Source organism: Camelus bactrianus, chromosome 17 (genome assembly GCF_048773025.1).
Source record: "Camelus bactrianus isolate YW-2024 breed Bactrian camel chromosome 17, ASM4877302v1, whole genome shotgun sequence".
Taxonomy (NCBI): Eukaryota; Metazoa; Chordata; class Mammalia; order Artiodactyla; family Camelidae; genus Camelus; species Camelus bactrianus.
The window spans coordinates 35,158,196-35,186,137 of record NC_133555.1 but is presented as its reverse complement, the minus strand read 5'-3'; the positions used below and the strand labels follow the sequence as shown (position 1 = coordinate 35,186,137).

The following is a 27,942-nucleotide window of genomic DNA, read 5'->3' as shown; positions in this document are numbered from 1 at the left end:
GACGCGGGGCCGAGCGCGAGGCGGGGCCGGGGGCGCGGGCCGGGGAGCGCCGGCGGCCGGCGGGACTTCCGTCACGGGACCCGGAAGGGGCCGCGCCGCCGCTGGTGGGAGTTGTAGTCCGGCCGTGGTTGGGGGGGCCCGCGGCTCATGCGCGGTGCACCGAGGCTTGTTTCACATCTGTAACAACAGGTGAATTGGGCTTTTTATTCTCCCCTTTCGTGCCCCCTTGAGGAGCTTGCCGTGGCCGGGGGTGGTCGACGCGAGGAGGGGCCCGGGTCCGACCCCCGGCTTGGCGGAGAGTGGGGCGGAGAAGCGGGCGGGCCCGAAGAGCAGGCCGGGCATCCTAGGCCTGCCCGGGAAGCCGGCCGGGCCGAGCCGTGGGCAGCCAGGCCTCGGCCTGCCGTTGCCATGGAGCCGGGGCGGGGGCGGGGGCCAGACCGGTCCGCTGGTGCGGGCCTCGTAGCCAGGGGCACCTCGGGGGCCGCGGGAGAGGCCGCTTCATTGGCGCAACGACGCCTCCGCCTCAGTGGATGCTCTGTTTCCCGAGGCAGGGCCTGGAGAAAGCCCCCGGAGTGCCCTGGGACCTTTGTCTGCCCCCGTGCCGCCTGGACCGTTCGTCCAAAGGGAGGCCTGGTGCATTCTGGCCCCCCTGGTTTGCCCCCTTTTGCACCTACCTTGTCACTGGGGGAGGCCAAGGAGTGAGGTGTTCTTTGTTTGCTGGTGGTGACTTGCCCCATTTCGCGGGGGGAAGACCTAATGCATGTTGGGTCCTTTGTTTGCAGAGAACTGGAGTCCCAGGGGTCCTCAGAACCCTTGAGCCAGGAGTATGGCGTTAGCATGCAGTCTAGCTAGTCCTCGTGTAGCAACATTGCTCACCTTAATTGTGATTTTGCAAGGGAGAGATTGTCTCACTTTGCAACCTCCATCCACAGGGGCTTGTCCTACTCTGTAGCAGGTGGACTGCAGATGACCAGTTGCAGATTCTCAACCTGATTTTGGTTGCAACTTACTGGCCGGAGTGAAATGAGACATTGTTTGATGGTTTCCCTTGCAGTTTCTTTGAAGGCAATAATCCCGCTGTCATTTGGGACTTGACTACATCTTATAACTTACACTTAAATCTTGGAGTCTTGGAGTTTCCAGGAAGGAAGACTCTTTTTCTGATATAGTATTTGGTATTTATGTAGTGCTCTTTGTGTAGCTGTTTCAGGTGCAGGAAATACATCCTTTGCTGCATTTTCTACCTGTGTAGGTTGTCCCTTTACCTCCAAAAGATAATTCGTCTCCAGTGTTTTAATTTATGGAATTGTTGTCCACAATTTATCAATTGGACCTTCTTGCCCCTTTCAGCCTTTGAAGATGTCAGTATAAAATACTCTTTCAAAGAATGAACCATGGGATATCTAGGAACAGCATGATGTGAAAATAAGGAGTAATATAAGCGTGGTAACCTTTGGAGCCCAATACCTTAACTGCAGATTTGCATTCTGCCCTGAGGCAGTTAATAGTATCTTGGGCAAGTTGTGTAAATCTCTCTGGGGAAATCTGCCTCAGTTTTGCTCTCTGGAAGAGATATTTCCTACCTCATGGGGTATTTGCATAGATTGAGATAAAGTCTGTAGAAGTCCTGTGTAAACTATAATAATGGTACTTAATGTTTAGTCTTGTTGCTGTCCCCATCTGGAAGAGCTTCTTTACCTATCTTAGATAGGTTCCTATTATAGTCATAGGGGAGTAGAACTCAGAATGGAAGCAAGTTTTGCTCTGGGCTTGGAGAAAATGCTTTCAGAACTACATGTCCCTCTTCACCACAGCATATCTTTCTTGGTATCTTACAGGCACTGATGTAGGGCAGCTCACAATTTGATGGGTCTTGAGTGGGTCACGGCAGGTCCTGAAGTGAGGCCAATGTGTCCAGTTGTATGTTTCATGCCACTAACAAAACTTGTCCTTGTTATTAGAGTTAGTAAATGAATTTCAGTGGTCCGGAGCAACTTTCTTTCCCTGCGGGGGCCATCTCTTTAGTGACCCAGCATTGTACTTCCCAGGAGGAGGCCCAGCCTCGTGATGAGGAATAGCAAAGAGAGAATTCAACTCCAGTTAAAAAGCCTACAAAATCTGAGACTGTCACTGCTCTTGTAAGGTGAGTTGACTTAACCATGCACACAAAGTGGTGGTGGGTCTCATGCACAGCCACACTGTAAAGCAAAAGGCATGTATTAAATCCATTTGTGACTGTCTTGGAAGAAGGGTATAATTTTTAATTTGTCATTATGGACTCTTTCTGTCCTTGAATCATCTCATAGTAACTATATCTGGAGTTAAGTGGTGTTTCATTATGCAAGAAATCTTGACATAATATTATTTTACTTATCTCTGGATTTTTTAAGCAAAACACTGGACCATAAAAGTTTCCAACGTAATACTGTATGACAGGGAAGGTAGTTTTCTCTAAGGTCTCTGTGAAATGTGCTAGAGCTCTATAAAATATCTCTGAAAGACCCTATCTAGAATCTCATAGTATATTTTTAAAGACTGATACAGGAAAAGATAGTGTTATATGAGCACTGGTTGGCATGGAGAGGATCAGGAACTTTTTAAAAGCAAAACCAGGAGTCTATTTATAGGCAAATTAATGTACAATTTCTTAGCAAGAAAGTATTGTTTCTTAAATAATAATCACTTAGATGTTTTAGATTTTATAATATTAAGGCGTTCTTTAAAATCAGAATCTCAAATTATACCCTTTTCTTTTAATTTGGATAGAAGGAGTCTGTAGAATGTAACTTATTAAAGTAAATTGTATCATTGTTGATATTGTATTGAAGTTTTCTCTCTGAGCTACCATATCCTATCGGCTGAAATTTCCGGCATCCCTGGGGGAGAGGAGGCCATCAGGGCAGACCTGCTATGGACCTGAAAGATTCGTCCCCAGGTCAGCCCTCCACCCCCGCCTCCCCACCATTTGAGAATTGAGAGGGAATAGCAGTCAGGAGCAAGAGTATAGGCCCCAATAGACTCTTAGTAATGTTGGACTTTACCCCGATTTGCTAAAATACTGTGTAGATGTTTTTAAACTAAGACCACATAGGGTTACTGCACCAACCCAGGAGTACATCATTAAAAACATCTGTAAGTCTGAGTTTGAGTGTTTGTTAAAAACAAAACTTTTAAGCCAGAGGTGTTGCTTATTTGTGTATGTGTGTGTATATTTAGGTCTCTAGATAATATTCCTCAGTTAAATGTACTAATGAGCAGAATGCAGCAAAATTTTTGGCCAACAGCTGAACTTTAACTTAATATTTGTTATTTCATAGAGGTTCTGCCATGAAGAGCTTTTTATTTTGTTAATTTTTTTTTTTTTTTGGTATGAAAAGCTTTTTATTTTGAATCACTCTACAGTTACTCTTTGATACTCTTAGTCAAGTCCCATTCCTAGGGGCTTGGCTAGGTTTTGTGAAAGCCCAGTACACCGGTTTGTCCATAAGATAGTCATCAGTCCCATATCCTGATGCCACCTGAGAACAGGGGTCCATGTAGAATTTCATTGCTTCCTACAAGTCCCAGGATAACTGCAAGTATTGTGCTGAGATGGATGTATATGTTTCTTATGATGAAATGCATCTCCTTCTGTTTAGCAGGGTTCAGGGAGTTTAGGACAGAGAAGAAAGCTCTCAGTTAGAAACAAAGATATGTTGTTACTTTATGGTGGAGATGGCCCTTCCATCCTTAAGACTGGGAGCAGCCGTTGGGGCTCATTAGTGAAGAGCTTCATTTTTCTTGTCTTCCGGACTGTGCTCTCTGTGTTACTGAAGTCTTCTCTTTGAGTTCCTGGACCAAGAATATTAACCATTGCCTCTCCACCCTCCTTCTTAGGATTCCAGCTTTCCCTCCTGGCCAGAAATGTTCAGCCTGGACTCATTCAGAAAAGGTAAGAATGTAATTGTGCTGTGACCTGAAGCCCTTCATCCCTGTGATAGGCAGCTGTGAAGGCTGTGAGACTCCTGTGCCAGTGTGTAGTGCCTGGACCCCCTCTTTGAGTGACTTTCCACAGTCCTTTCTCAGCCTTCCTCCTGCATGGTGCTTGTAGCCCCTTGTTGAGGTCTTTGTGTACCTTCGCCACCCCTCTCCCTGAATGCCATCTCATATGTACTCACTGCTTATTGACATCCTATTATTTTTTTAGGCCAGTGTTTTACACCATTTCCTCTGAACCTTTCTTGATTCTGTCAACCAAATACAATCTATCTCCTTCCTGACTTCCTCAGCACCGTATCTGTACTTTCTTGTGCTTAGTCTATCTGAATTACTCATTGCATCACTACATTAGAAACTCCCTGTTGTGCTCTTTTATCACCCATAGTACCTTGCACAGCATTTTGCACATGGTAGACCTCAGTAACAGCTGGTGGAAGTGAACTGAGTCATTGCTGTATTAGTGATCGGAGAAATTGTGGCACGTCTTGAAATCAGTGCTCTCCAGCAGATGTGGTGAGGGGATTGCATAAGCGGTAGCAGAATTGAGCCACGGCAGGGCTATAGGGGAGCGTTCAAGGGCTGCTTACAGGAAGTGACGCAGCTGGTGAAAACTTCAAGGGGCCAGATCCCGAAGGCTTTGATATCTTAGACAAGAGTGTGATTTTTCTCCTTGAAGGAAATAAAGAGTAAAAGACCTGTCACCTGTACTGAAGCTGACCGTGAGGCTCCTGTCTGAGCATATTTACAAATAAATGAGAACCATAGCAGGCCTCCCATGAGGATTAAAAAGATCCTCCCAGTTGTGTCTTCTCCAACTTATGTTCCCAGAGGCCTGGAAAATCTTCTGAATGGGCCATAAGGAGACTGGATGTTCCAGGGCTCAGAGCAGCCTCTTCCTGCCTCCTTGTCTTCAGTCACTCTGTCTGTGTTTGGATTGCCTGAAAACTTAATCTCCGTCATCCTCATTGTGTTTGTTAACTGTGTCTGAAAAGGGAATCATTGAACTTGAGATTAGTGTGGACAGCACATTTTGAGCTGAAAATTTAGTACGTTTAATTGCTTTTGTATTTATCTACTCATCAGTGGGCTTTGTTGTACACCCACTTGTAAAAGTTGGGTGAAAATTGGTTCTCTCCTGGTGGGAGTGACTGAATTAACAGCACTGATTTCATTAAGAGATGGAGAGCCCAATAAAATTACAACCATCCTTTTCCCATGTTGTTTTATGTGACAAGGAGATGGTACCAGGTGAGGGAGTTTCGGGACAAAATTCCTTTCTAGCACTTGTGATTTTGCTTTCTAGGATGGAAATTAATTTGTTCAAGAGACTTCCCTTCAGAGGTGGCATTGTTAGCACTCAGCTTAATGGGAGACAGCAAACCCTCACTGAGCCAAAGCTCCAGACCCACAGGAGGATTGGGCAGGTGACCGAGTCTCTCTGTGCCTCCTTCCTCACTATTTTAGTGGACATAGCATTGTTCCAAGGATCAGATGAGTTAATACGTGTGAACAGCTTAGAACAGGGCCTGACACCTGGTAAATTCACAATCCATGGTATTAAGTAGCTTCAAGACGTAATAATCAGACATAGTCTGATTTGGGGCCTTGCTTTCCACACAGGTAAGTGTTGTATTCTTAACCAAGAACTGTTTTATACTTGAAGGTCTCAGGGAAACCCATTAATCTGAAAGAGTCACTGATTTAAATATTTTACTTCAGGCAGACCTGTCTTTTCATGTCTGTAAGACTCAGTGCCTTCTCCTGTTTTCTGAATGCTGGTCTCACTTGTGGTTTGCATCATGACCTTGGCTATTGGTCATGTGTGGCCTTGTGACATTTTATTGGTGTATTGGACTTTTTTAATCACTTACAGACTTTTTATGTGTTTCTTTGTTCCTCATGGTGAGATTATGAGCTCCCTAGGACATCATGAGTCTTGAGAGGAAACTTTAACTTGTTATAAAACTTGGGTCAACTGGCTAGGGTCTGAATCTGGTCCCCACTAATACTAGCAAGGTATTAACTTACCTGTTTCCCAGCCTCTGTCTTCAGGGTATGTATAGTCAAGGTTAGAGACGATACAGGAGAAGTACTTGGCTGTGGTCTGTCCCCAGTGCTTATCCATGGGTTGGCAGGCCCTTGATAAATGTGAGTATGTTGATCTATTTGGGGTACAGCCCTATAGCCCGTGTTTTGCTGGAGAGTGAAAGCCTGGCCTCAATGTACAATGTGCTCTGTGGCTCCAAGATTGAGCACCTGCTGTGTATGAGCCACTAGGGTGGAGATATTTATGTTTCAGAGATGCTTTCAGATACTCGGGGGTTTACAGTTTCAGTGGGATGGGCCATTTGATGGTTCTGAAGGTAATGACCTGACAGTTCCCTGCAGTACTGTGGGTGGTGGCCCACTGGGTCTTGTGGCTACCATCTTTCCTATCATGTAATTAAACAGAGCTGCCAGCACCTCTCAGCTAGGATGCTTGTGTGCCTGCTAAGTTACCTGTTATTGCCTTTGCTAGCATCTTAACACAAGTTCCTTGTCTCCCAGCTATAATGCTGTTAGAATCAGGCCACAAAGAGCAAGCTGAGTCTTTTACAATCAGCACAGAACTTTGAAAAACACTGTATCAGTGGCAAGAGTGCAATTTTCCTCCACTTCCAGTAGTCAGAAGAGGGCTCAGTGATGTTGTAGTGGGACTGTTACAACTTTCCCTCAATTACTGAAAATGCTTAATGAAATAATAAATAAATAATCATCAAATCATGTATTCTTTTTTTTTTTAAGCCAGCATCCTTGGATATGAATGAGGACCTTCCTCAAACAGGAATGGAGAGGTTGAGCTGGTCAACCTTAGCTTCAAGGCAGAGCTGGAATTAATTCCAAGACAAACCTTGATCCTAGGCCCTTTGTTCCAGAAGACCCCACAGGCATTTGTACTGTAACACTCTATATGTTTTCTGCAAAGTCACACACCTGTAATGTTACAAGAGGGCTTATGGGGAAAATAGAGTTGAGGGAATACAACTGCAACTTTATGGCCAGAGGATGACAAAAACTGTCATCGGTACCTGGGAAGATACTTTGGACCACTGAGGCAGGCAGCTCGGTGTGATGCTAAATATGTGCACTGAACCTTCTAATGAGAACAGAGCTGGCAGTTGCTGAGACAGCGCAGGTGGAAGTGGAGCTCCGAGCCAGTGCAGCTGCTGTTAGGAGTTTGTGCAGCTGGGAGTGGGGGCAGGGGGACCTAAGTGCAAGTACCTGGTTTCCCCTCTGCATTTCATTTTGACAAATTTCAGAAATACTGCAATGTTGAAGAAATTGTATGGTGAACACCATGTGTCTACCACCTCGATTCCCTATAGGCACTCGATTTTAATTTTTAGAAAATACAGCTCAAGGGGCTTCTGCTTTTTAGCTGAAGATTATCATTTTACTCCTGCTTTTCAGTTCCTTTGCCGTAGAAAAATTAGATTTGAATTAAGGGTTCTTATGTTTTGTCGATATCATTCCCCTATTTCCCAATTGTACAGAAGCTGATTTGCATTATAGGAAAGGGCATCACTGTAGCAGAACAGGATGTTTTCCAGGTATGTAGTGTGTGAGACTCTCTCTCCATGCTCTTCTCCTGCCCCATTCTAACAAAACGTGGGGCAAAGAGAGCAAAGAGTTTATGCACCTTTTCCCCTAGACCAGTGATTCTCTGGTGTTTTCACCATTTTGGTGGTTCTAAAGACTTTAAACTTTCCTTAGCCACACATTTTCACCTTCCTATAGGAAGACTCAGTGAGTGTCTTAATTTTAGTTCATGTATATCAAATTATTGGAACTTCTTAAAAATGTCCTTATAGGTCACTGATAAGTAGTATTTAGTCTCTGAATGAATGGAAATATTTGGAATGGAAAATCATTAACTTTTAGAAAGAGGGAGAAGGCTGGTAAGTGTGGCCTTGATATTGGCTTTTAAGGAGGACTGGCAGTCAGTTAGTTCCTCTCTGGCCCAGTTCTTGGAGAGAATAATTTGAGATCTGGTGGCTCATCCAGGGAACCCGTAGCAGACACAGGGATAACTTCCATAGTGGAAGAACTTGGATTTACATAGTACCCTGGGACCATAGAGACGTACTTGGGATGGCGTTTCACTCATGGAGGGTGGCTAAAAGAACAGGGAGAGGTTGAGGCTCTTCTGAGAGCTTCTCCGAGGCTATGATGTGTCACGTCTGTTTTGTGTGGCGTTAGCGGCACTGTTTCTCAGAACCTGTGATTGGCTCCAGAGACCGTCCAGCAGCAGAGCTCCTCGCAGATCCTCTGGGGTGAGTCAGTCCAGGGGTCTGTAACTGTGAGGGGGGAGAACACATCACCTTGATGCCTCTCTCTTTCCCCAGATCGGGCCCAGCACAGGCAGCGTCAGTGCAAACTTCCCCCACCCCGTCTTCCACCCATGTGTGTCAACCCTGCCCCTGGAGGGACCATCTCTCGAGGTAAGGGAGGAGCCGTGCCTCCAGCACCAACTTGGTTCAGGGGCTGTGGGGAGGTGGATGGCAGCGGGAGCCCAGGTGCCAGGGCCATAGGCCTCTGGAAAGCAAGTGAGGAGGAGTGGGGTTAGCAGAGCTCTCACAGCCCTCAGGGAGAGATCATGGAAAGGACTGGGTTATTTCATGATCCTTGGCCGCTTGGCTTAGATCCTATAGTCTCATTGGGCCTCCTGGAGTGACCAGGAATAGAGCGTAGGCTCAGTCTGGGTGTTTGGCACCAGCAGGGAGAATCAGAGGGCTTGGACCTTCCAGGCAGTCTCTGGCTCAGGTGGCTCAGAAAGTGCAGGGTGCTTGTAGCAGGGCCAGAATACAGAGCCCTGACTCGGCCCAGAGCCCCCGATCTTGGAGGATTGGGGATGCCGGGCAAATCACTTCCCTGTCTCTCCCAGCACCTCAAAGCACTTTACTGACATTAAAATCTGTCTCTCAGTCCACTTGGCAAGGTAGGCTCTCCTTTTGGTAGGGGAGAATGCCAGGGCACCCAGACAGGTGACAGCTCACCTCAGGTCCCACTGGTACCCAGGGACAGGGCCAGTAATAGGACCCAGGGAAGCATCTCTGCCCATGAGTGTCTCCTCTCTTCCCTCAGACTTAGATCTTTTCCAGGTCTGCTAAGACCAGTGCTCCTGGCAGCCTCTTCCTTGTCCTGACAGCTGCCCCTCCCTGCTCCACTGGCTGCCTGTTCACACCCCTCCCCCAGTTTTCCAGTGGAAGAACACCATTATAGTTCACAGAGTCTTTGCCTTATGTGGAGACCACATGTCCACTTTAGACTCTGTCTGTAAAGTGCTTTGAAGGTCAAGAGCTCAGGAAGGGCGTGGGGAGCACACAGCAGTTCAGTTTCTGCAGCACACACTGCTGCCTGTTCCCATGAGGTTTCCACATGCACTGCCCTCCTACTGCAGTGGCCCTGACTACACACAGCAGTTTAGAAATAAGTACTTCCGGCCCCTCTGACCGTTTGACTTAGGTATTGAAGAAATGCCACCCCCTACTATTGCCAAAACAAGAGTTGATTGCCCTTTTTTTTTTCTTTCTTAAAATGCCCTGTAACTCGAAAAGGCTGAACGTTAACATTTCCAACATGGCAGGTGAGTGGCTCTGAGAGTGTCAGATGTGCTTTGGCTAAGCTTTAAGATGGTTAGTTGGGATTAACCAGGCAGCACGTCTAGGCACGGCCTCCTTGAGCACGGGCAGAGGAGAAGACTGGTGATGTTGGTTGGGGGCAGCTGATCCGTGTGGGGCAGTCCAACAGGCCCTGCACCGTCTTCCCTGGAGGGGGACAGACCCCCCTCAGCCCAACTGTCTCCTCACAGCTGCGTCTCCAGAAGGCATCCATGGGTGTCTGCATCTGCCTTCTCTTTCGCTCTCTTCCTTTAGCTAGAAAGGGTTCTTGCCTCTGTTCCTTTATCACAGAAGCAAAAGACCTCTTAGTCTACATTGACTATTGGACCTTTCTGCCATGCTTTCTGATTCCCTAGAGGCTTTGCTGGTGCCTCAGCCCTAAAGAAGAAAGAGTGTGGCAGAAACAATCTCTGGTGTTCAAACAGGAAAACAGTGAACAGGCCAGTTGAATAGGTTACACTGCCCAGCAGAGTCAGATTTGGAATTGGAAAAAACTACGACCTCCTTTCCCAAGCTACCCCTTACTCTACTACCAACCTCTTAGCAAGGCCTCCTTCCGAAGTAAAGGGTGAATAAATTAAGAAATTTGCCCCCCAAACCTTTCCTACGTATCTTCCCCACCCACCCAGTTCTGAGACGTAGAGCGCTCGAAAGCAACATGGGATAACATGCCTTCTGGCAGGATCCTGGGCACCACGGGACTTGTCTTTCCTGTCCATTCCCTCGTACAGGCATGTCACCTCTTGGTGTGGTGGTCTACCTCAAGGGCCCTTGTGGCTTTACTTACATGGATGGGAAAGCCGTGAGAATGGGTAGTGTGGTCAGAGGGGCCACCCAGCCCCTGTGAGTTTCCTTACCTTTTTTGTTGCCAGCCAGGTGGACCATTTCTTGCCATTTTGATCATCTGTAAAATACATAACTATGATTAAGTTGACAGAACATTGGCTGAGACCCCTGGTTTCTTCAGATGTTGGTGGTCCCACTCACTTTCCCTCCAGAAGTTCTCTGGTCTGCCCAAGTCCAGACTATCTTGGGCTTCCTCCTCTTGGTTTTTCCTGGGGCCTTCAATGTTTGGGATCCTAAAACATCCTGTGTATTCAGCAAATCCTTTAACCTTAATTCCAAGCTTCTGAATGTCATTTTTTAGCACTTTTAAGTACCAAATGTCATGCTTGATACAGAAGAGATGGGGAGGTCTCTGAGCCAGTATCTCTTCCTTATTTTTCAGAACTTCCCTCCTTTTTCATAGGCAGAGAAGTCAACTTTCTCTCCCCAAAGAATGGAGAGTGGAGGAGAAGGCTCAATGTTGGTAGAAAGGAAGTGGGGGGGGTATGCCTGAGCCCCACTAACTTTCTTCAAGGTCTTCTAAAGCAGGAGTTGGCAAATTTTCTTTAAGGATCAGAGAGCAAGCATTCTAGGCTTTGCAGGCCATGGGGTTTCTCTTGCACCTACTTAACTTTGCCATTATAGTATGAAAGCAGTAATGGATAATACAGAAACAAATGAGCATGGCTATGTTCCAATAAAACTTTATTTATCTAAACAGGCAGTGGGCAGATTTGGTCTGCAGGCTACATTTGGGCCACCCCTGCTCTAGACCAATGAGGAGATCACAGAACCAGAAGGGTTCCAAGAGCAGGTCTAAGAGTCGCCCTCATGTTACAAAAGGTGATGAAGTTTTTGGAGATCAAGTATTTGCTCAAGGTGACACCAACTGTTAGAGCCCAGATGAAGTAAATGATACAGGAAAAGGAGAACAAGAGCTCTCAGAGAACCAGTTAGTTGCTTGGCATCACCTGCCTTTCTTTTTTAACATAAAATTTCAAACATCTGCTTGAAATATGTTTTCTAAAATAGAGAAGATAGTATAATAATCCCCTGTGTACCTGTAGTCTGGCTTGAACATGAACAACTCATGGCCAATCTTGCTTTGTGTATAGCCTTCCACTTTGGAAGCAAATCCATGAAATGATAGCTTTTCAACCTTAGCCTGACTGAGTGACTGTCAGTGTATAGTGCTGTACTGAGGGTCCTGAGATGCCAGGACGGGCCCAAGCCCTGCTTTCCAGGTGAAGTCTTTCTGTCTAGGCTTCTGCCTTCAGCTTTCAGATACCACAGTTTCCAAATTTGGCTTCAGCTACTGCTGCCACCCCCAGATTTGGTAAGCTTCTGGATTATTTTGAGGGAATTTGGGCTGCTAACAATCCTTGAAAACTACTCCTGAAGCCGGGTAGATGCCTTGGCTTTTGGCAAATTAAAGTTACACTTGGCCAAATGTAAAGCCCTTGTAGAATCATTTTCTGCCCCAAGGGTCTTGCCATCCTAGTATGGCTGATCCGGGTAGAGGTGTTTGATGCAGATGGTATCCTCTTGTGAGGTCAGACCATTGCTGCCAAGGCCACCTTCCGTTCTGCCCTTTTCCTGGTAAAAACCCACTGAGGACGGAATGGAGGAGTGGGTTGAAGCTGTCCCATCCTGCCTGGGTCTACTTCTAAGAGACCTGTCCCCTGTTGTCTGAGACCTCAGTGGGCAGGGGCTTCTCTAACAGTCCTCTGCAAAGCCCCCTTCCAAACATTCCCATTTTATCTTAAGCACAGCCATACCAAATGATCAGAGCCAGTTTTTCCTAATTTTCTCAATTGATAAAGTAGCGCAAGTTTCACAGCGGGCAAGTTGTAGAGTTGGGACTAAGTATTAGGACTCAAATCCCATGTTCTTGTCATAGGCCAGCGGTTCTGAATCTGATCCCGGACCAGCAACCTCAGTATTATTTGGAAACTTGTTGTAAATGTGGGTCTTGGGCCCCACTCCATAACTAATAAATAAGAAACTGTGGAGGTGGCTCCCAGCAGCGTTTTAACAAGCTCTCCAATGGATCGTGGGAATCAGATCTAGAATTATAAAACAAACAACAAAACCCTGCCTCCCGGCTTACAAATTGCATTGCCAACCTCGTTCCAAGGGACTGAGACCTTGAGGCCCTTATTTGCCACTGCCACTACCCCAAGGTGCAGATTCAGTCTGAGTCCCAGCTGACCCAAAACCCTGCTGCTCAGTGCCAGGAGAGGCCGGAGAGGAACGAGCCTGGCTAGAACCCAGGCGTAGTAGTTTGGAAACAGAATCCTATCTGGCTTTCAAACAAGTACAGGACACGCAGCTTCAGACTTTCAGTGCTGGACCAGCTCAGTTCTTGGGCACAGTGCCCAAGTCGGGTATTTTTCCCCTTTTGACTCCAGCTCTGGAGCTTAAATCTGGTCCGCTTATTTTCAAGAGGTCTTCCCTGTCCTGGCTCCAGATTCTTCACCAGGGTTACTTCGTAAGCCGTTAAATGAGATGGCAGTGCGGCAATGCAGCAGTTCTCTTACACTCTGCCGTCTGGAGTGGTAGCCAGTTTGTCGCGGGGTGAGAGGTATTTAGGGACCATGGGTAGGACCTAGAGGGAACTCCAAGTTCATTTCCTCCGATGAACATTGAGCTGAAGCCGGCCCTGTTTTCCAGAAAACCCCATTCTCTCTTCCTGCTTCAGATTCAGACGACGAGACTGTGGGTTTGGATTTACTGGAGGAGTGATTTCAGCAGGGTCCCCGCCCACGCCCGGTCTGCCCACCAGTTGACTGGAGCGTGGGCTCTGGAGGCCCTGGGCTGTGTGGGGCGGGAGCCATCTCAGCTCCGTCCCGGGTCCGCCCGTCCGGCAGGGGGCGCGCGGCGCCCGGCCGCCCGCTCCTGCCCTTATGCCCTGTCCCTGCCGAGCTCCCCGGTCGCGGGGGCCGGTGGGAGCGAGATGGCGGCCGCCAGGAGGCTCATGGCGCTGGCCGCCGGCGTCTCTCCGCGCCTGCGGCCGCTGGGTCCCCACACCACCGGGCGACAGGGGCGTTCGCGCGGCCTCTCGACAGGCTGCGCCCGCCCCGACCGCACCAAGGAGGCTGCCGAGGCCGAGGCGGGGGTGGCCCCCGGCGGGCCCGGGGAAGGCGACGGAAGCATGGTGAATGGTGAGGGCAGTGGCGGGGGCGGTCGGGCCGGGATGCCCTTGACCCCTGGGGATGGCAGAGCTAGGGGTGGGGGCCCTCTCCGGTGGTGGTCGAGACCGCCATCCAATGGCGGGCTCCATCCCTGCTTTTGTAAAGCCCAGGCCCAAACGGACTCCAAGCGCAGAGGTTCTGGGACTGGAGCCCCTGCACCTGGCAAGAACAGGTGAGAGGTGCGTACCTCGAAGGAGTTGGGGGAAACAGGTAAACGTCCGGTTCCTGCCAGGATGGTGGTCAAGGGTTAGAGCATTAAGGGTAAGCACATCCTCACCGATGCAGGAAAGGGAAAGATACAAAATACACCTGGGACTCCAGGATTTCAAATAGAGACAGAATGATTGCTTTAGTGGATCCCAGCGCTGTGCCTCCTGAATAGTGCAGGAAATGAAACTGGTAAGAGCATCCCTGCCCTGTAGAGCTGGAGAGGGTACCACTGCACATCTGTTAGATATGTGGGTCTACTGGGCTACTTAAAGTTGGGTCTCCCTGTGGGATGGAACCCCTTTGAGTCTACTGAGATGTTTTTTCTTGACTACTCGATTCTCAGTTGCTTTACAAGTTACTGCTTAGAGGGAGACAGGGCCAGACAGAATCCTCTTGGCCAGCTGACACAGGAGTCTGCTCCAAGGAAAGAGTCTCAACCCAGCAGCAGGGTTGGATCAGAACTCCTGGAGGAGCTTTTTCCAAATACATAGACTTCTCCAACATCACCGCTATACTCAAGTGCTCTATGGGGATCAGGGTGTGCAGTGCTTTGAAGTGCTTCCCAGGTGACTTACGATTGATGCATGCAGGTGCACAGGTGCATATATTTATTCCCTATAAAATTCCTTTTTGGAGCTGGTTTAAAGTTGAATTATAATGCCAGGGATTGTGAGTGGAGAGTGAAAAAGCTTCCCGTTTCCTCTGCTGGTCTCTGATCCTGGTCCACTCTTGTTCTCTGGGGCTCTTCCTTGTTTTCAGCCATTCCCAGCAGGCTTCTTCATGGTCTGGCTAAGCCCTGTGTTTGGCACAAGCTGCCCCTAGGTGGATATCTTAACCTATTTGTGCTCTGAGATTGATCCAAAGTAAACGTTTAAAAAGGTACTTCTTGTGGTGTCTGATGCATACTGCCTCCACTTGATTCACTCCAGTGAACTCCGGGGAGGCGTAGCTCATGCCTGTGTCTCAGCTATGGAGGGCCCTAATCAGTGTCCCTACACATAATCTGGCTCTGGGGAGGCTTTTTGCAGGGTGCTGAAGTACAGTTGAGAATTGGCGCCAATCCTCCCTCTTGTGTGTCTTATTTTAGGAGGGGGCCTTGCATTGTCTTGATCTCTTGTGCGCGTATGTGGTTAATTTTGTTCTGCTTTTTGTTGAGTGCCTTCTTTCAGACATCAGACTAGGGGATTGTTACCATGTAGGCTTCTGTAGCTGATATGTTAAGTCATGAGCTTGGGTGGGGAAGAGGATGCTGGCTGGTTCCCCTGTGGTGTGTAGGGCATTGTCCCTTCTCTTTCAGGAGATGATCATGCAGTGGGTCTAGCCTCATGTTCCCCTGTAAACCCAGAAGCCATTTCTCCCTCCTTTTCTAAGATGCTTCTGGGTGGTTTGGGGTCACAAGCCAACATCCTCAGTATCCAGACCAGGGTTGCCCTGATACACAACCCATGGAGTTTTTAAAAGAGAAAGAGCAACTATAATACTTTTTTCTTATTTTCTTAGCTTCTAGGGACCTATTAAAAGAATTTCCACAGCCCAAAAATCTTCTCAACAGTGTGATTGGAAGAGCCCTTGGCATCTCACATGCAAAAGACAAATTGGTCTACGTGCACACAAATGGACCGAAGAAAAAGGTAACTCTCCTGGTGGCAGGGAGACGTGTTGGTCTGACTCCCAGGAAGGAGACTGGCTGCCCTTTTCTCCCTCAGCTTTTTTGTCAAGGAGGCCATAGAGTGGGTTTTCTGAATTGAGAACGGTCAGTGGAGAATCTCAGAGCAAAGCTAGGTCTGGAGAAGAGCCTGGTTTAGGGAAATGGAACAGGGCAGGTGAAGGGAGGCGTTCTCATCTTGTGTAAGACAGGCCTCCGCACGGATCCCTGGTTCCCCGTCAACTAACTGGGATTGCAGAGGGTTAGAGTTGACAATAATTCCTGCTGCCAGAGTCATGTTGGTCCTGGGACCCACAGACACACGCAGGCAAACCATTCTGAATGAAGACTTTAAAGATAAATTAGGTTCCATCTTTCCCTGTCTCTGGCTAGGACATGGCACTTAGAAGCAGCAGAACAACTTGAGGTGGGATGAGGGGCTTGAGGGTGCGGGAGTCAGAGGCTTACAAGGAGTTAACGTTGTCGCTGGGGTCCTGTCCTGCACATAGCTCTGCCTCTGTGAGGTTCACAGCTTTGCTGTTGATTGTCCATATGATTTGGAGTAGCTTTGCTGTCTAGAGAGGCAAGGGTCCTGATTCTCTCTTGTCTTCCTCAGAAAGTCACCCTCCACATCAAATGGCCCAAGAGCGTGGAGGTAGAAGGCTACGGCAGCAAGAAGATCGACGCTGAGAGGCAGGCTGCAGCCGCGGCCTGCCAGCTGTTCAAGGTGACCCCGCCCCGCACGAGCCCCGCGCGCCTCCCTCCTGGGAGCACCTTGCTGTGACGGTCTCTCTGGTGCCAGGCACACCCAGGTTTAGGTTGGCAGGATGTTCAGCCACACACCTGTCCTGAGCCCTGCCCGCTTTGTGATTCCTTTCTTGCTTCAGGCAATGAGGGAATAAATACTTATTTTTTTATTCCTGTAGTTGTCTACTTTCTGTGGTTTCAGAAACCACAGAGAAGAACCTTTTAGGCAAAATACTCCCTATGTGCAACAGCATGGATAGACTTCTATCTTGGTTTCTGTTTTTCTTTCTCCATTATTTCACATAGGTTTTTCTTTGTAGCCACGTAGTCCTCACTTAGAATGGAAGCATGATAATCACTTCTCTGACCTCCCAGTGGTGGACATGGGTTGCTTTCAGTTCTTGGTTACCCAGCATTTTGTAGACCTTCGTTGTCGCTCCCAGCCTCTCTCTCCATCCCTAATTAACTCCCTTTGTGGCTGTGCCAACCTTGAATCTTCCTCACGTTCCTAGGTCTTCGTCTCTGCTGACAAAGACAGAGCTGTAGGACGTATATTCCTTCAGCTTCTCTTCCGCTCATGGTCTCCAGACCTTCATCGTCCCTGCCTCCCTCCAGAATCTCAGGAAGAGAGGTCCCTCTTCCTATCCTGGGCCCCAACATGACCCTTCTCTTTTCTCTGTCCCCTTTCTGTGTGTTTCTTTCACCTCCTCTCCCATGCTTTTATTTAATTTTCAGATCCTTCCTCATCTGGTCCTTTTCTGTAGGCATCCCTCAGTGTGCAAATCCCTTCCCCAGGCCCTGCTTCCCCTGCACACAGCTCTCTCTGTGCTTGTGGTTTGCATTTTTCCACTTCAGTGTCACAGCCCTTGTGGTGGCTGGTTATCTTCGCAGCTTCACAGCGCCCCATGTGTAGCAGTAGCCGCTGGGTGGTTGTTCGCTGATAGGAGCAGCGCTTTGCTAGGCTCGTCAGCCTCATCTCAGGTCGTCACTCTCGTGAATGTTCTGTGGCCTTGGCACTGCCTGGCATCTCGTCCTCAGCCCCTGGGTTAACCTTCTCTCTGGGTCACTCCAGGCTCCTCCTCTCCCATTCTCTGTAAACATCTGTTTTTTTCTGTGCTCCTCCCTGGGGACATCTCTCTCAGCGGGTTCTGTGTTTAATATCTCAGAAATCCCCATTTCCCATAGAGCATCTCTACCTTAGGGGTTCCCAACTTGGGGGTACTTTGCCCCTCAGGGGACATTTGGCAATGTCTAGAGACATTTTTGGTGGCCACAGCTGGAGGAGTGCTACTGGTGAGGCCAAGGATGCTTCTACACATCCTGCACAGAACAGTCCCCACAACAAAGAATTTCCTGACCCAAAATGTCAGTAGTGCCGAGGGTGAGAAATTCTTTTCTGGCTGGATGTTGAAGGCACTTTGAACAGAGACTGTTTGTTTGGTCTCTGGAAGGAGTGATCACCTTCCTCCCCAGCACGGTCTCTGTTCCCTGTCTACGCTGTTAGCCTTTTCTGTTTGTTTCTGTGTTTGTTTAATTGTGGTAAAATACACAAAGTATAAAATTTACCATCTTAGCTGTTTTCAAGTATATAGTTTAGCAGAATTAAGCCACACTGTTGTGCAACCAATCTCTAGAACTTTTGGATCCTACAAAACGAAATCTCTGTACCCAGTAAACAACTCCCAGTCTCCCCTTCCCCGCAACCCCTGGCAACCACCATCCTAGTTTCTAAGGATGACTGTTGTAAGTACCTCATGTAAGCGCAGTCATGCAGTATTTATCCTTTTGTGACTGGCTTATTCCACTTAGCATGAAGTCCTCTAGGTCCGTTCATGTTGTAGTATGTGTCAGAATCTCTCTCTTTTTAAAGGCTGAATATTATGCCATTGTGTGGATATTCCACATTTTGCTTATCCATTCACCCATCGATGGGTTGCTTCCACCTTTTGTCTGCTGTGAATAATGCTCATGCAAACATGGGTGTGCAAATACCTCTTCAAGACCCTGCTTTTAATTCCCAGAAGTTGAATTGCAGGATCGTATGGTAATTCTATTCTTAATTTTTTGAGGAACTGTCATACTGTTTTCCACAGTGGCTATACCATTACATTCCTACCAACAGCTCACAAGGGTTCCAGTTTCTCCACATCCTCACCAACACTTGTTATTTTCTTTCTTTCTCTTTCTTTTATAGTAGTCATCCTAATGGGTGTGAGGTGGTATTTTATTGTGGTTTTGATTGGCATTTCCCTAATGATTAGTGATGTTGAGCATCTTTACTTGTGCTTATTGGCCATTTATATGTATTTTCTTTGGAGAAGTGTCTATTCAAGTCCTTTGCCCATTTTTTAATCTGATTTTTGTTGTTGTTGAGTTATAGAAGTTCTTTATGTGTTCTGGAGTTCATAGCCTTTGCATTCCTCAGGGTTTGTACTCAGAGTTCTTGAGCTCTTCTCTCTTCCTCCCAAACTGGATGTGTGTTTATTCCGCATCACCTTCAGGCTTGGAGCGAGTGCTGGCAACACAGAGGTGACTCAGGTTGCTCGTGGAGCAGCCACAGCCTGGAGGCGAGGCACCCACTTGAGGAAGTGCACTCTAGCCTCCTGAATAAAATAGGCTACTCTTGAAGAATGAGTAGAAGTTTGCCAAGGACAGGGATGGGGAGGGAACTCCAGACCCAGGGCCCTGTGGCATGGAAGAGGGTGTGAGCCCACAACCGAGAGGAGTGCCAGCGTGGATCTGAGTGCCTGGTGATGGTACCGATGGGTGGGCAGAAGCCAGAAATCTAAGGCCTTAGATGTGTCAGCCAGGAGTGTTGATTGACCCCGGGTGCTGGGTCTTCTGGCTGGTGGTAGTTGATGGAGGGCAGTCTCCAACAGCAGCGCGCTGGGAGGGCCGGACGGGAGGCGGCACGGGAGAGGGAGGAGCATGGAGCATCGCTGCAGGAGCTCTCTTCAGGGCAAGGTAAAGAGCTGGCCAGATGGAGGAGGAGGGAGGCAGGGTGGGCTGGTGGGGAAGCATGAGCTGGTAGGGGAGCCCTGGGAGGGAAGCGGCTTGGGAGGGTTTCTGAGGAGAGAAGAGCAGCAGGCAGGGGGGCGCACAGGGGTGTCCTTAGGATGGCGCCCCGCCGGCGGGGGGTGAGTGGAGGTGGGGAGGAAAAGCCTGCTGTCCCCCTGGGCAAGGCCAGCTTGAATTCCTTGACCTTTACGCTCTGCTCCTGTTCTTCTAGTTTCTTACTTGCTTTTTTGTTCCTTAGAGTCTGGTCTGCATTTCTCTTCTGCCTCTTAGTTTCTGAGCTTCTTGAAGGCAGGGACCAGGTCTCTCTTCTGATGGTGCCCAGAGTGGCCAGCATGTTGCTTTGCATATGCTCCTCATTCTCAGCAAATATTTTATTTGATTTTCTCTAAAAAAGAATGAAGCTGTGATACATTTTAAAATAACATTTTTGTATACAAGGCTTGAAAAACATTTGAAGTTATTTCTAGAGTATGTTCCCAGGATATGATTATTGTGTCAGAGGTGTATCTGTTTTATGGTATAGACAGCATGTCTCCCAGTTGCTACATTCAAGGAAGCTTCCCAGATCACATGGCGAATGCATCTGCTTTCCATTGCCCCATGGGGTTTTTGTTTAGTTTTATAAGAACAGGTGTAAGAATTTGCCTTGTCATTTTTACCTGTTGAAACTAGACAGTGAAGTGCTCTCTTCCTGCCCAGATCTGGGCTAAGGGCTAAGGCGGGCAGACAGGTGAACAGGCTTGACTTTCACACGAGGGACTTACAGTGTAACTGGGCAGGTTCCAGGCAGCTTGACATGTGAGGTTGGCATGGGCCCTCACAACGCCCTTTCTCCCCCAGGGCTGGGGTCTGCTGGGTCCCCGGAACGAGCTGTTTGATGCAGCCAAATACCGCGTGCTAGCAGATCGCTTTGGCTCTCCGGCTGACAGCTGGTGGCGCCCAGAACCCACCATGCCACCCACTTCCTGGCGGCAGCTGAATCCTGAGAGCATCCGACCAGGGGGACCTGGGGGCCTATCCCGCTCCTTGGGCCGGGAGGAAGAGGAGGATGAGGAGGAAGAGCTAGAAGAGGGGACCATTGATGTCACTGACTTTCTGTCCATGACCCAGCAGGACTCCCACACCCCACTCAGGGACTCGAGGTACAGCTGGAGGCAGGGGATGCAGGGAAGCTGGCCGCACGTCCACATGGGGATGAGGGGGGATGTTCCCTGGGAGCCTTCTCTGTGATGGGAGGGCCCCTGCCCCTCATCTCAGTCCGTGTGTCCAGTTACTCAGTGGTACGCCTGCCTGTCCTTGGGGAGAGCCGGCTGCGGCCTTGTACTGTATGGCCAGGCTTTCACAAAACAGCAGCGTGGACCTTCCCTCCAGCTCACACTTGGGTCTTTTCAGAGTCCCAGCAACTACTGTGCCTGACCCTTGCCCCTCCCTCCTATCTGGGGGACTGAGGGAGCATCAGGCATCTGTGGATCTAAGATGCCTGGCCGGCCACTTCTTTCATGCCTCCGGACTGCCCATTGCAGCAACGCCATGTCCTACCCCTGGTGAAGGTGGCCCAGGAAGAGGGCACTTTTTCACCTCAACTTTTGGTCTTCCCAGGGGGGGTTCCTTTGAAATGACAGATGACGACAGTGCTATTAGAGCTCTGACCCAGTTTCCACTTCCCAAGAACCTTCTGGCCAAGGTGATTCAGATAGCAACATCGTCCTCCACGGCTAAGGTGAGCTGGGTCTCTTAGAAGTGTGTGAGGGTGGGGAGCTGGCGTGGTCCAGCCTGGTTTTCCCCAAGACCAGGCAGGAGGGAGACCACAGGTGTGCAGGACGGCCGAGGATACCTGCTCCTCCAGCCAGGCCAGGCCGAGGTCATTGGTGGGTGAAGCAGTAGGGACAGAATGGAAGTCAGACACAGGCGCCAGGGACAGGCTGGGGACTAGGAGTGGAAGACCCATGTTTGTTCAAGGGTGGTGGGCCAGAATGAAGGAGGGTGGGTGGCTGACTTGCTGAGGCATGAATTTGTCTTTGCTGCCAGGCTTTGAGGCTTTGAGGCTTTGGTTAAGGTACAAGGAAGACCTTTTCCTTCCCCCAGAATGTGCCTGGTTTTTAGCTCATGGTGACAGCTTCATCCTACCTGGTTGCCTGGAAGGTGCTGAGAGGACGGTGGGCTAAGAGGACAGGGAGTGAAGTTGCCCAGACGCCGTCTCATGCTGTGAAATCATGTTACAGTAGAGAAGCCAGGCCCGGGTGTGGGAGGTGCAGCCCTAGGGGACTGGCTTCTGCCTGTACGGTGGCACTTCTTTCGTGGCTGATGTTTGTGGGCTGCTCATATGGGGGTTTATTCCCTGTCTGGGTCCTCGGCGTTCTGAACACCACAGATATTTTCATTCCCTGCCTTTATGTAACCATCTCTCTTGCCCTTCACATAGAATCTCATGCAGTTCCACACTGTGGGCACCAAGACCAAGCTGTCCACCCTCACCCTACTCTGGCCCTGTCCCATGACCTTTGTTGCCAAAGGGCGTCGCAAAGCAGAGGCTGAGAATAAGGCGGCAGCCTTGGCTTGTAAGAAATTGAAGGTGAGTGCAGGAGGGTCCCTGGTGTGATGCATGAGATGTCCTGGAGTTCCCTGTTACTCTTGGCAAATTGATCCACTTTCCCAGGAGATGAAATCCACCATACCAGGCCTTTGGCCTGGGTACGTAAATATCTGGTGTCCAAGCCTTGCTCATCAGGCTGTGGGGCTGCTGTTTCCACGGCTCCCCCACAGTCCTCCTGGAGGTGCTTTGCCTGTGAGCTCAGCCTTTCAGCACTGGGGGCCGGAACCTGAGTGGAGCCAGGAGACATGCTCACCATTCTGAATGGCATCCAGCTGGAGGAATTGTCTAGTAAGATACTGATAACCTGGGCTTTGTGGCCAAAGGAATTCTTTATTTGGGATGAAGACCGAAGGGATCAATTTCAAGGCGAAGGCGGTGTGGCTTAGAGCTGGCAGCTGTTTTGAAGAGGCTTTGGAGGTCAGCTGACTCCCCAGTAGTGGGAGTTCGATTGTGCTGGGACTTGCGAGAAGTTAGTAACCTGAACCCAATGGAGGTCTGGTTTGCAGAACAAGAGAGAATGGTCAGATATACCTTTGGTGCATGTTTGGCTCTGGAAAGTGAATTTTGGATACAGCTGATGGTGAGAGATAACAGGATCCTGGAGAACTGTAGAGGGGCAAGTGGCAAGAGAGAATGATGTGTTCCCTGTAGCTCAAGAGGGCAGAGCTAGGGCTTATTGGGAGAAATTTGAATTTTAACTTGAAGTCTGAATTTTAGCTTGATAGACAACAAATACTGATGAGAGGTCCCCCCGCATGGTAGAGGTCTGTCTCGGAAAGGAGCAAGCTTCCCAGAACAGCTGGCTGCCCTGGTCGGAGAGGCTGACGGTAAATTCTCGCAGTCCTGGAAAAAGACGGAGGCCTCTCCTGCAGCTTAGTGGCCCTGTTTGCACCTCCTGTATTCTGGGGACTATAATCCCTGCCCTTGTCTGCCAGGAGGCCAGAGGAAGGGGATTGGTCCCTGCAGGGGTAGCCTTCTTAGAGGAGGGAGTGTTTGATTTGGGCTTTGGAGGAAGAGCCCAATCCAGATGTGACAGACCATCCGGAAAACTGGCTGGTTTTCCACACTTCCCCGATGTGTGGGAATGCCTTTGGGTATGTAGGGAAATAAGATGCAGTTTCCCTTCCAGTGGCTTATTTGATCAAGTTGCAGAAGTAGATGCTTACAGAAATTCCAGACACATTTGTATGATGGGGTCACAGATGGACGGGTGTCATGCAGAGAGAGAAGGTGGTGTGGCAGCTGGACCTGAAAGGTTGTGGGGCTGGGGTGGGCTTTGATGAGGCAGCAAAGTCAGAGGAGCCTGTGAGGTGTGTTAAGGGAAGAGGAAGAGATTTTTCAGGGGCACTCACCCTGTTTTACTTAAGACACATCAGGTCTTGTTTTTCTTCAACTATTTTAACACCCCATCCCCCCCCCTTTTTTTGGTGGAGACTTTTATTTTTCTGGCTCCTAATTTCTCCTTCCTGCATTGTCTCAGCCAAAACCCAAAATCTCTCAGAAAAGAGGTTGCCATGTACAACTTGTTTGGAGCTCCTGAGCCAGTCTGGGTCAGTTCTGGGGAGATGGGTGTAGGCCAAGCTATACGTGTCTCCTCTGCAGAGTCTGGGCCTGGTGGATAGGAACAATGAGCCGCTCACCCACGCCATGTACAACCTGGCCTCCTTGCGCGAGCTGGGTGAGACCCAGCGCCGGCCATGTACCATCCAGGTGCCGGAGCCCATCCTCCGCAAGATAGAGACCTTCCTGAACCACGTAAGAGTCCCCTACATCCACTGTGCCTATGCCTTCATCTCCCCAGATGGAAAGCCTCCACCTGCAGCAGGCGTAGTAACTCCTCCCTTCCCCTACTGGGGACGGAGCCTGGGAACACCCTTGCCCCTAGCAGTCCAGTCTTGCCCTAGGGTCCTGGGGCGGTCAGGACTGAGTCCTGCGCAGTGGATTAGGCCACAGCTTCTGGCCCAGGTGAATCTTCGGTAAACGAGAAGGTATTTCTCTTTCACCATGTTGCTTGCCTCTCCTGTCCCCCAGTACCCTGTGGATAGTTCGTGGATCTCCCCAGAGCTCCGGCTGCAGAGTGATGACATCTTGCCCTTGGGCAAGGACTCAGGGCCCCTCAGCGACCCTATCACAGGCAAGCCGTTCGTGCCCCTGTCAGAGGCAGAGGAGCTACGTCTGAGCCAGAGCCTGTTGGAGCTGTGGCGGCGGCGAGGGCCAGTCTGGCAGGAGGCCCCCCAGCTCCCTGTGGACCCTCATCGGGACACCATCCTCAATGCCATCGAGCAGCACCCGGTGGTGGTCATCGCCGGGGACACTGGTTGTGGGAAGACCACGCGCATCCCGCAGCTGCTGCTGGAGCGCTATGTGACCGAGGGCCGCGGCGCGCGCTGCAACGTGATCATCACGCAGCCACGCCGCATCTCGGCTGTGTCCGTGGCGCAGCGAGTCAGCCACGAACTGGGTCCCTCCCTGCGCCGGAATGTGGGCTTCCAGGTACGGTTGGAAAGCAAGCCTCCGGCCCGAGGTGGGGCCCTGCTCTTCTGCACAGTGGGCATCCTGCTGCGGAAGCTGCAGAGCAATCCCAGCCTGGAGGGCGTGAGCCACGTCATCGTCGATGAGGTGCATGAGCGGGACGTGAACACGGACTTCTTGCTGATCCTGCTCAAGGGCCTGCAGCGGCTCAACCCAGCCCTGCGGCTGGTGCTCATGAGTGCCACCGGCGATAATGAGCGCTTCTCTCGCTACTTTGGTGGCTGCCCTGTCATCAAGGTGCCTGGTTTCATGTACCCCGTCAAGGAGCACTACCTGGAGGACATCCTGGCCAAGCTGGGCAAGCACCAGTACCCACACCGGCACCGGCACCATGAGGTGAGGGGATGCGCCTGCCCCATCCTGCCCATGCTCTCCTCCGTGGACTCCCCTCCTCCTGTCCCTGTGGCCCGGTGGCTGAGGACAAGTTAACTTTCCCAAGCCTTGGTTTCCTTGCTAGAAATGGGAATGATCAGGCCTGTTTGACAAGGGTGCGGTGAGGGTTGCAGGTGATGTTTCACATGCGTCGGCCTCACTGAGTCTTGGTGGCCGTGTCCTGTGCACGACCCCTGGCCCCAGGGCTGTGACTGGCCTCTCTTCCCCCACCCCAGTCTGAGGATGAATGCGCTCTCGATTTGGACCTCGTGACTGATCTGGTTCTGCACATCGATGCCCGGGGGGAACCAGGTGGGTGCTTTTTCCTCTGCCCCATGCCCACCCTGCCCTCCATCTGCCAGGAGCCACCGGCTCATACCCTCGGGGCTCCTTTACAGGTGGAATCCTCTGCTTCCTGCCTGGCTGGCAGGAGATCAAAGGAGTGCAGCAACGCCTGCAGGAGGCCCTGGGCATGCATGAGAGCAAGTACCTTATCCTGCCAGGTGAGAGCCTGTGTGATGGGGATGGTGGCCCAGACATCAGGCTTGCCCTCTGTCTTAGACTCGCCTGGGGCTCAAGGGCCGTGGGTTTCTCACTAGGCTGCACTGCTTTTGCTGGCTTTGCAACTTCTACTGGGCATGCCACTGATCTGGGCCTCAGTTTCATCAAAATAGGGTCAAAATCCTTGCCTGCCCTCATCAGGGGAAGTTTTGGTGGGAGCAGCACCCATAACTAGTGTGTTCTTGCCGCCCACCAGTGCACTCTAACATCCCCATGATGGACCAGAAGGCCATATTCCAGCAGCCTCCCGTTGGGGTGCGCAAGATTGTCTTGGCCACCAACATCGCTGAGACCTCCATCACAATCAATGACATTGTGCATGTGGTGGACAGCGGTCTGCACAAGGAGGAACGCTACGACCTGAAGACCAAGGTGGCACCTAGATCCACCCTGGACCTGCGTGTGTGTCTGGAGAAGGCCACACTTGTGGGGTCTCAGTGTCCCTGTTGGGGAGGGCTGTAGAGGGGTTGAGTGAGGTGAAGGCCAGGCGTCCGGGAGCACAGAGGAAGGCCTGTGGTGTCCACGTGGCTGCTCACCTGCCCCCTCCCCCAGGTGTCCTGCCTGGAGACTGTGTGGGTGTCTCGAGCCAATGTGATCCAGCGCCGGGGTCGGGCGGGCCGCTGCCAGTCAGGCTTTGCCTACCACCTCTTCCCACGGAGCCGGCTGGAGAAGATGGCCCCTTTCCAAGTGCCAGAGATTCTGCGCACACCTCTTGAGAACCTGGTGCTGCAAGCCAAGATCCATATGCCCGAGAAGACGGTGCGGCAGAGGCAGGTGGGGGGCTGGCCCTGGGATCAGGCAGGCAGGGCGCAGGCTAATGGGGGCTCTGGCTCGTTTGTGCTGCAGGCAGTGGAGTTCCTCTCCAAGGCTGTGGACAGTCCAAACATCAAGGCAGTGGATGAGGCTGTGATCCTGCTCCAGGAGATCGGTGAGTGGGGCCGGGCCGGGCCGGGCTGCGGAGTGGCTAAGGGCGGGACTGACAGCTGAGCTTGCAGGGGTGCTGGACCAGCGGGAGTACCTAACCACCCTGGGGCAGCGCCTGGCCCACATCTCCACCGACCCGCGGCTGGCCAAGGCCATAGTGCTGGCTGCTATCTTCCGTTGCCTACACCCACTGCTGGTGGTCGTTTCCTGCCTCACCCGGGACCCCTTCAGCAGCAGCCTGCAGAACCGGGCGGAGGTGGACAAGGTCAGACCCGGTGCCTTCGCGTAGCCCTCTGCTCTCCCTGTGGCATTCTGCCACTTCCTGTCCTGAGGTGGCCTCCTCTGGTCCCTGCCCTGTGACTGCAGCACCCCCCTCCCCTCCCAGGTGAAGGCACTGTTGAGCCACGACAGTGGCAGTGACCATCTGGCCTTTGTGCGGGCTGTGTCTGGCTGGGAGGAGGTGCTACGCTGGCAGGACCGGAGCTCCCGTGAGAACTACCTGGAGGAAAACCTACTCTATGCTCCCAGCCTGCGCTTCATCCACGGTCAGTGGGGCCCTGTGCAGCTGAGTCCCTCCACCCTTCCCACTCATGCTGACCCCATGCACAGTGAGCTGAGAACCAGGGGTCCTTGGTTCACCCTGACTTTGCCTCCCCAGGACTCATCAAGCAGTTCTCGGAGAACATTTATGAAGCTTTCCTTGTGGGGAAGCCCTCGGACTGTACCCTGGCCTCTGCCCAGTGCAACGAGTACAGTGAAGAGGAGGAGCTGGTGAAGGGCGTGCTGATGGCGGGTCTCTACCCCAACCTTATCCAGGTGCTGCCTTGGGGAGGTGGGGTCCCGGGCCCTGGCCTCTCTTCCCATCCCAGCTCCTTGTCCAACCCACCCACCTCTTCCTTCATCCTGGCAGGTGAGGCAGGGAAAGGTGACCAGGCAGGGCAAGTTCAAGCCCAACAGTGTCACATACAGGACCAAATCCGGCAACATCTTGCTGCATAAGTCGACCATTAACAGGTGGGGGTGCTGTCAGTGGGGGCGCGGGGCAGCTGGGATGGTCCAGTAGGGGGGCCTCACCTAGCCCTTTGTTCCTAGGGAGGCCACACGGCTCCGGAGCCGATGGCTGACGTATTTCATGGCTGTCAAGTCCAATGGCAGCGTCTTCGTCCGGGATTCCTCCCAGGTGCACCCACTAGCTGTGCTGCTACTTACCGACGGGGACGTCCACGTCCGTGGTGAGTACCTGCAGCCTTCCTGCCCCACCACTTCTCTGGCTGCTGTCTCCTCGGGGGCCTGGCCTTACCCGGGCTCCCCGTCTTTCCCTTCCTCTAGATGATGGGCGCCGGGCCACCATCTCCCTGAGTGACAGCGACCTGCTGAGGTTGGAGGGTGACTCTCGCACCGTGCGGCTGCTGAGGGAGCTGCGCCGGGCCCTGGGCCGCATGGTGGAGCGGAGCCTGCGCAGCGAGCTGGCCGCCCTGCCCCCCTGCGTGCAGCAGGAGCACGGGCAGCTGCTTGCCCTGCTGGCAGAGCTGCTGCGTGGGCCCTGTGGCAGCTTTGATGTGCGCAAGACAGCTGACGACTGAGCCCCGTGACCGCTGGGGCTGTGTACAGAGTGCAAATGTTTATTTAAAATAAAGTTCTATTTATCCCTTGTGAGCATTGCTATCCGCTGGGGCTCCTCTC

The 27,942-nt window shown here is 51.0% G+C and overlaps 1 protein-coding gene across 6 annotated transcripts; it reads left to right on the top strand.

Moving 5' to 3' along the window:
* The first annotated feature begins 31 nt into the window (after window positions 1–31).
* On the top strand, window positions 32–27,915 carry DHX30 (DExH-box helicase 30). 6 transcript variants are annotated; one of them, XM_074344989.1, is made up of 24 exons: window positions 32–189; window positions 2,049–2,143; window positions 2,829–2,935; window positions 3,877–3,931; window positions 8,364–8,459; window positions 9,576–9,604; window positions 15,368–15,498; window positions 16,129–16,239; window positions 20,118–20,419; window positions 20,877–20,997; window positions 21,700–21,849; window positions 23,473–23,625; window positions 23,902–24,738; window positions 25,011–25,086; window positions 25,173–25,277; window positions 25,532–25,707; window positions 25,888–26,094; window positions 26,182–26,263; window positions 26,331–26,524; window positions 26,645–26,804; window positions 26,918–27,075; window positions 27,170–27,273; window positions 27,352–27,491; window positions 27,589–27,915. In XM_074344989.1, the coding sequence occupies exons 3-24, from the start codon at window positions 2,911–2,913 to the stop codon at window positions 27,840–27,842; spliced, it is 3,666 nt and encodes a 1,221-aa protein (XP_074201090.1). In that variant the 5' UTR covers window positions 32–189; window positions 2,049–2,143; window positions 2,829–2,910; the 3' UTR covers window positions 27,843–27,915. The 6 variants fall into 6 exon arrangements, with proteins under 6 accessions (XP_074201090.1, XP_074201094.1, XP_074201092.1 ...); XM_074344990.1 differs by having other exon boundaries at window positions 78–189; window positions 1,962–2,143; XM_074344993.1 differs by lacking the exon at window positions 9,576–9,604.
* The last annotated feature ends 27 nt before the right edge of the window (window positions 27,916–27,942 follow it).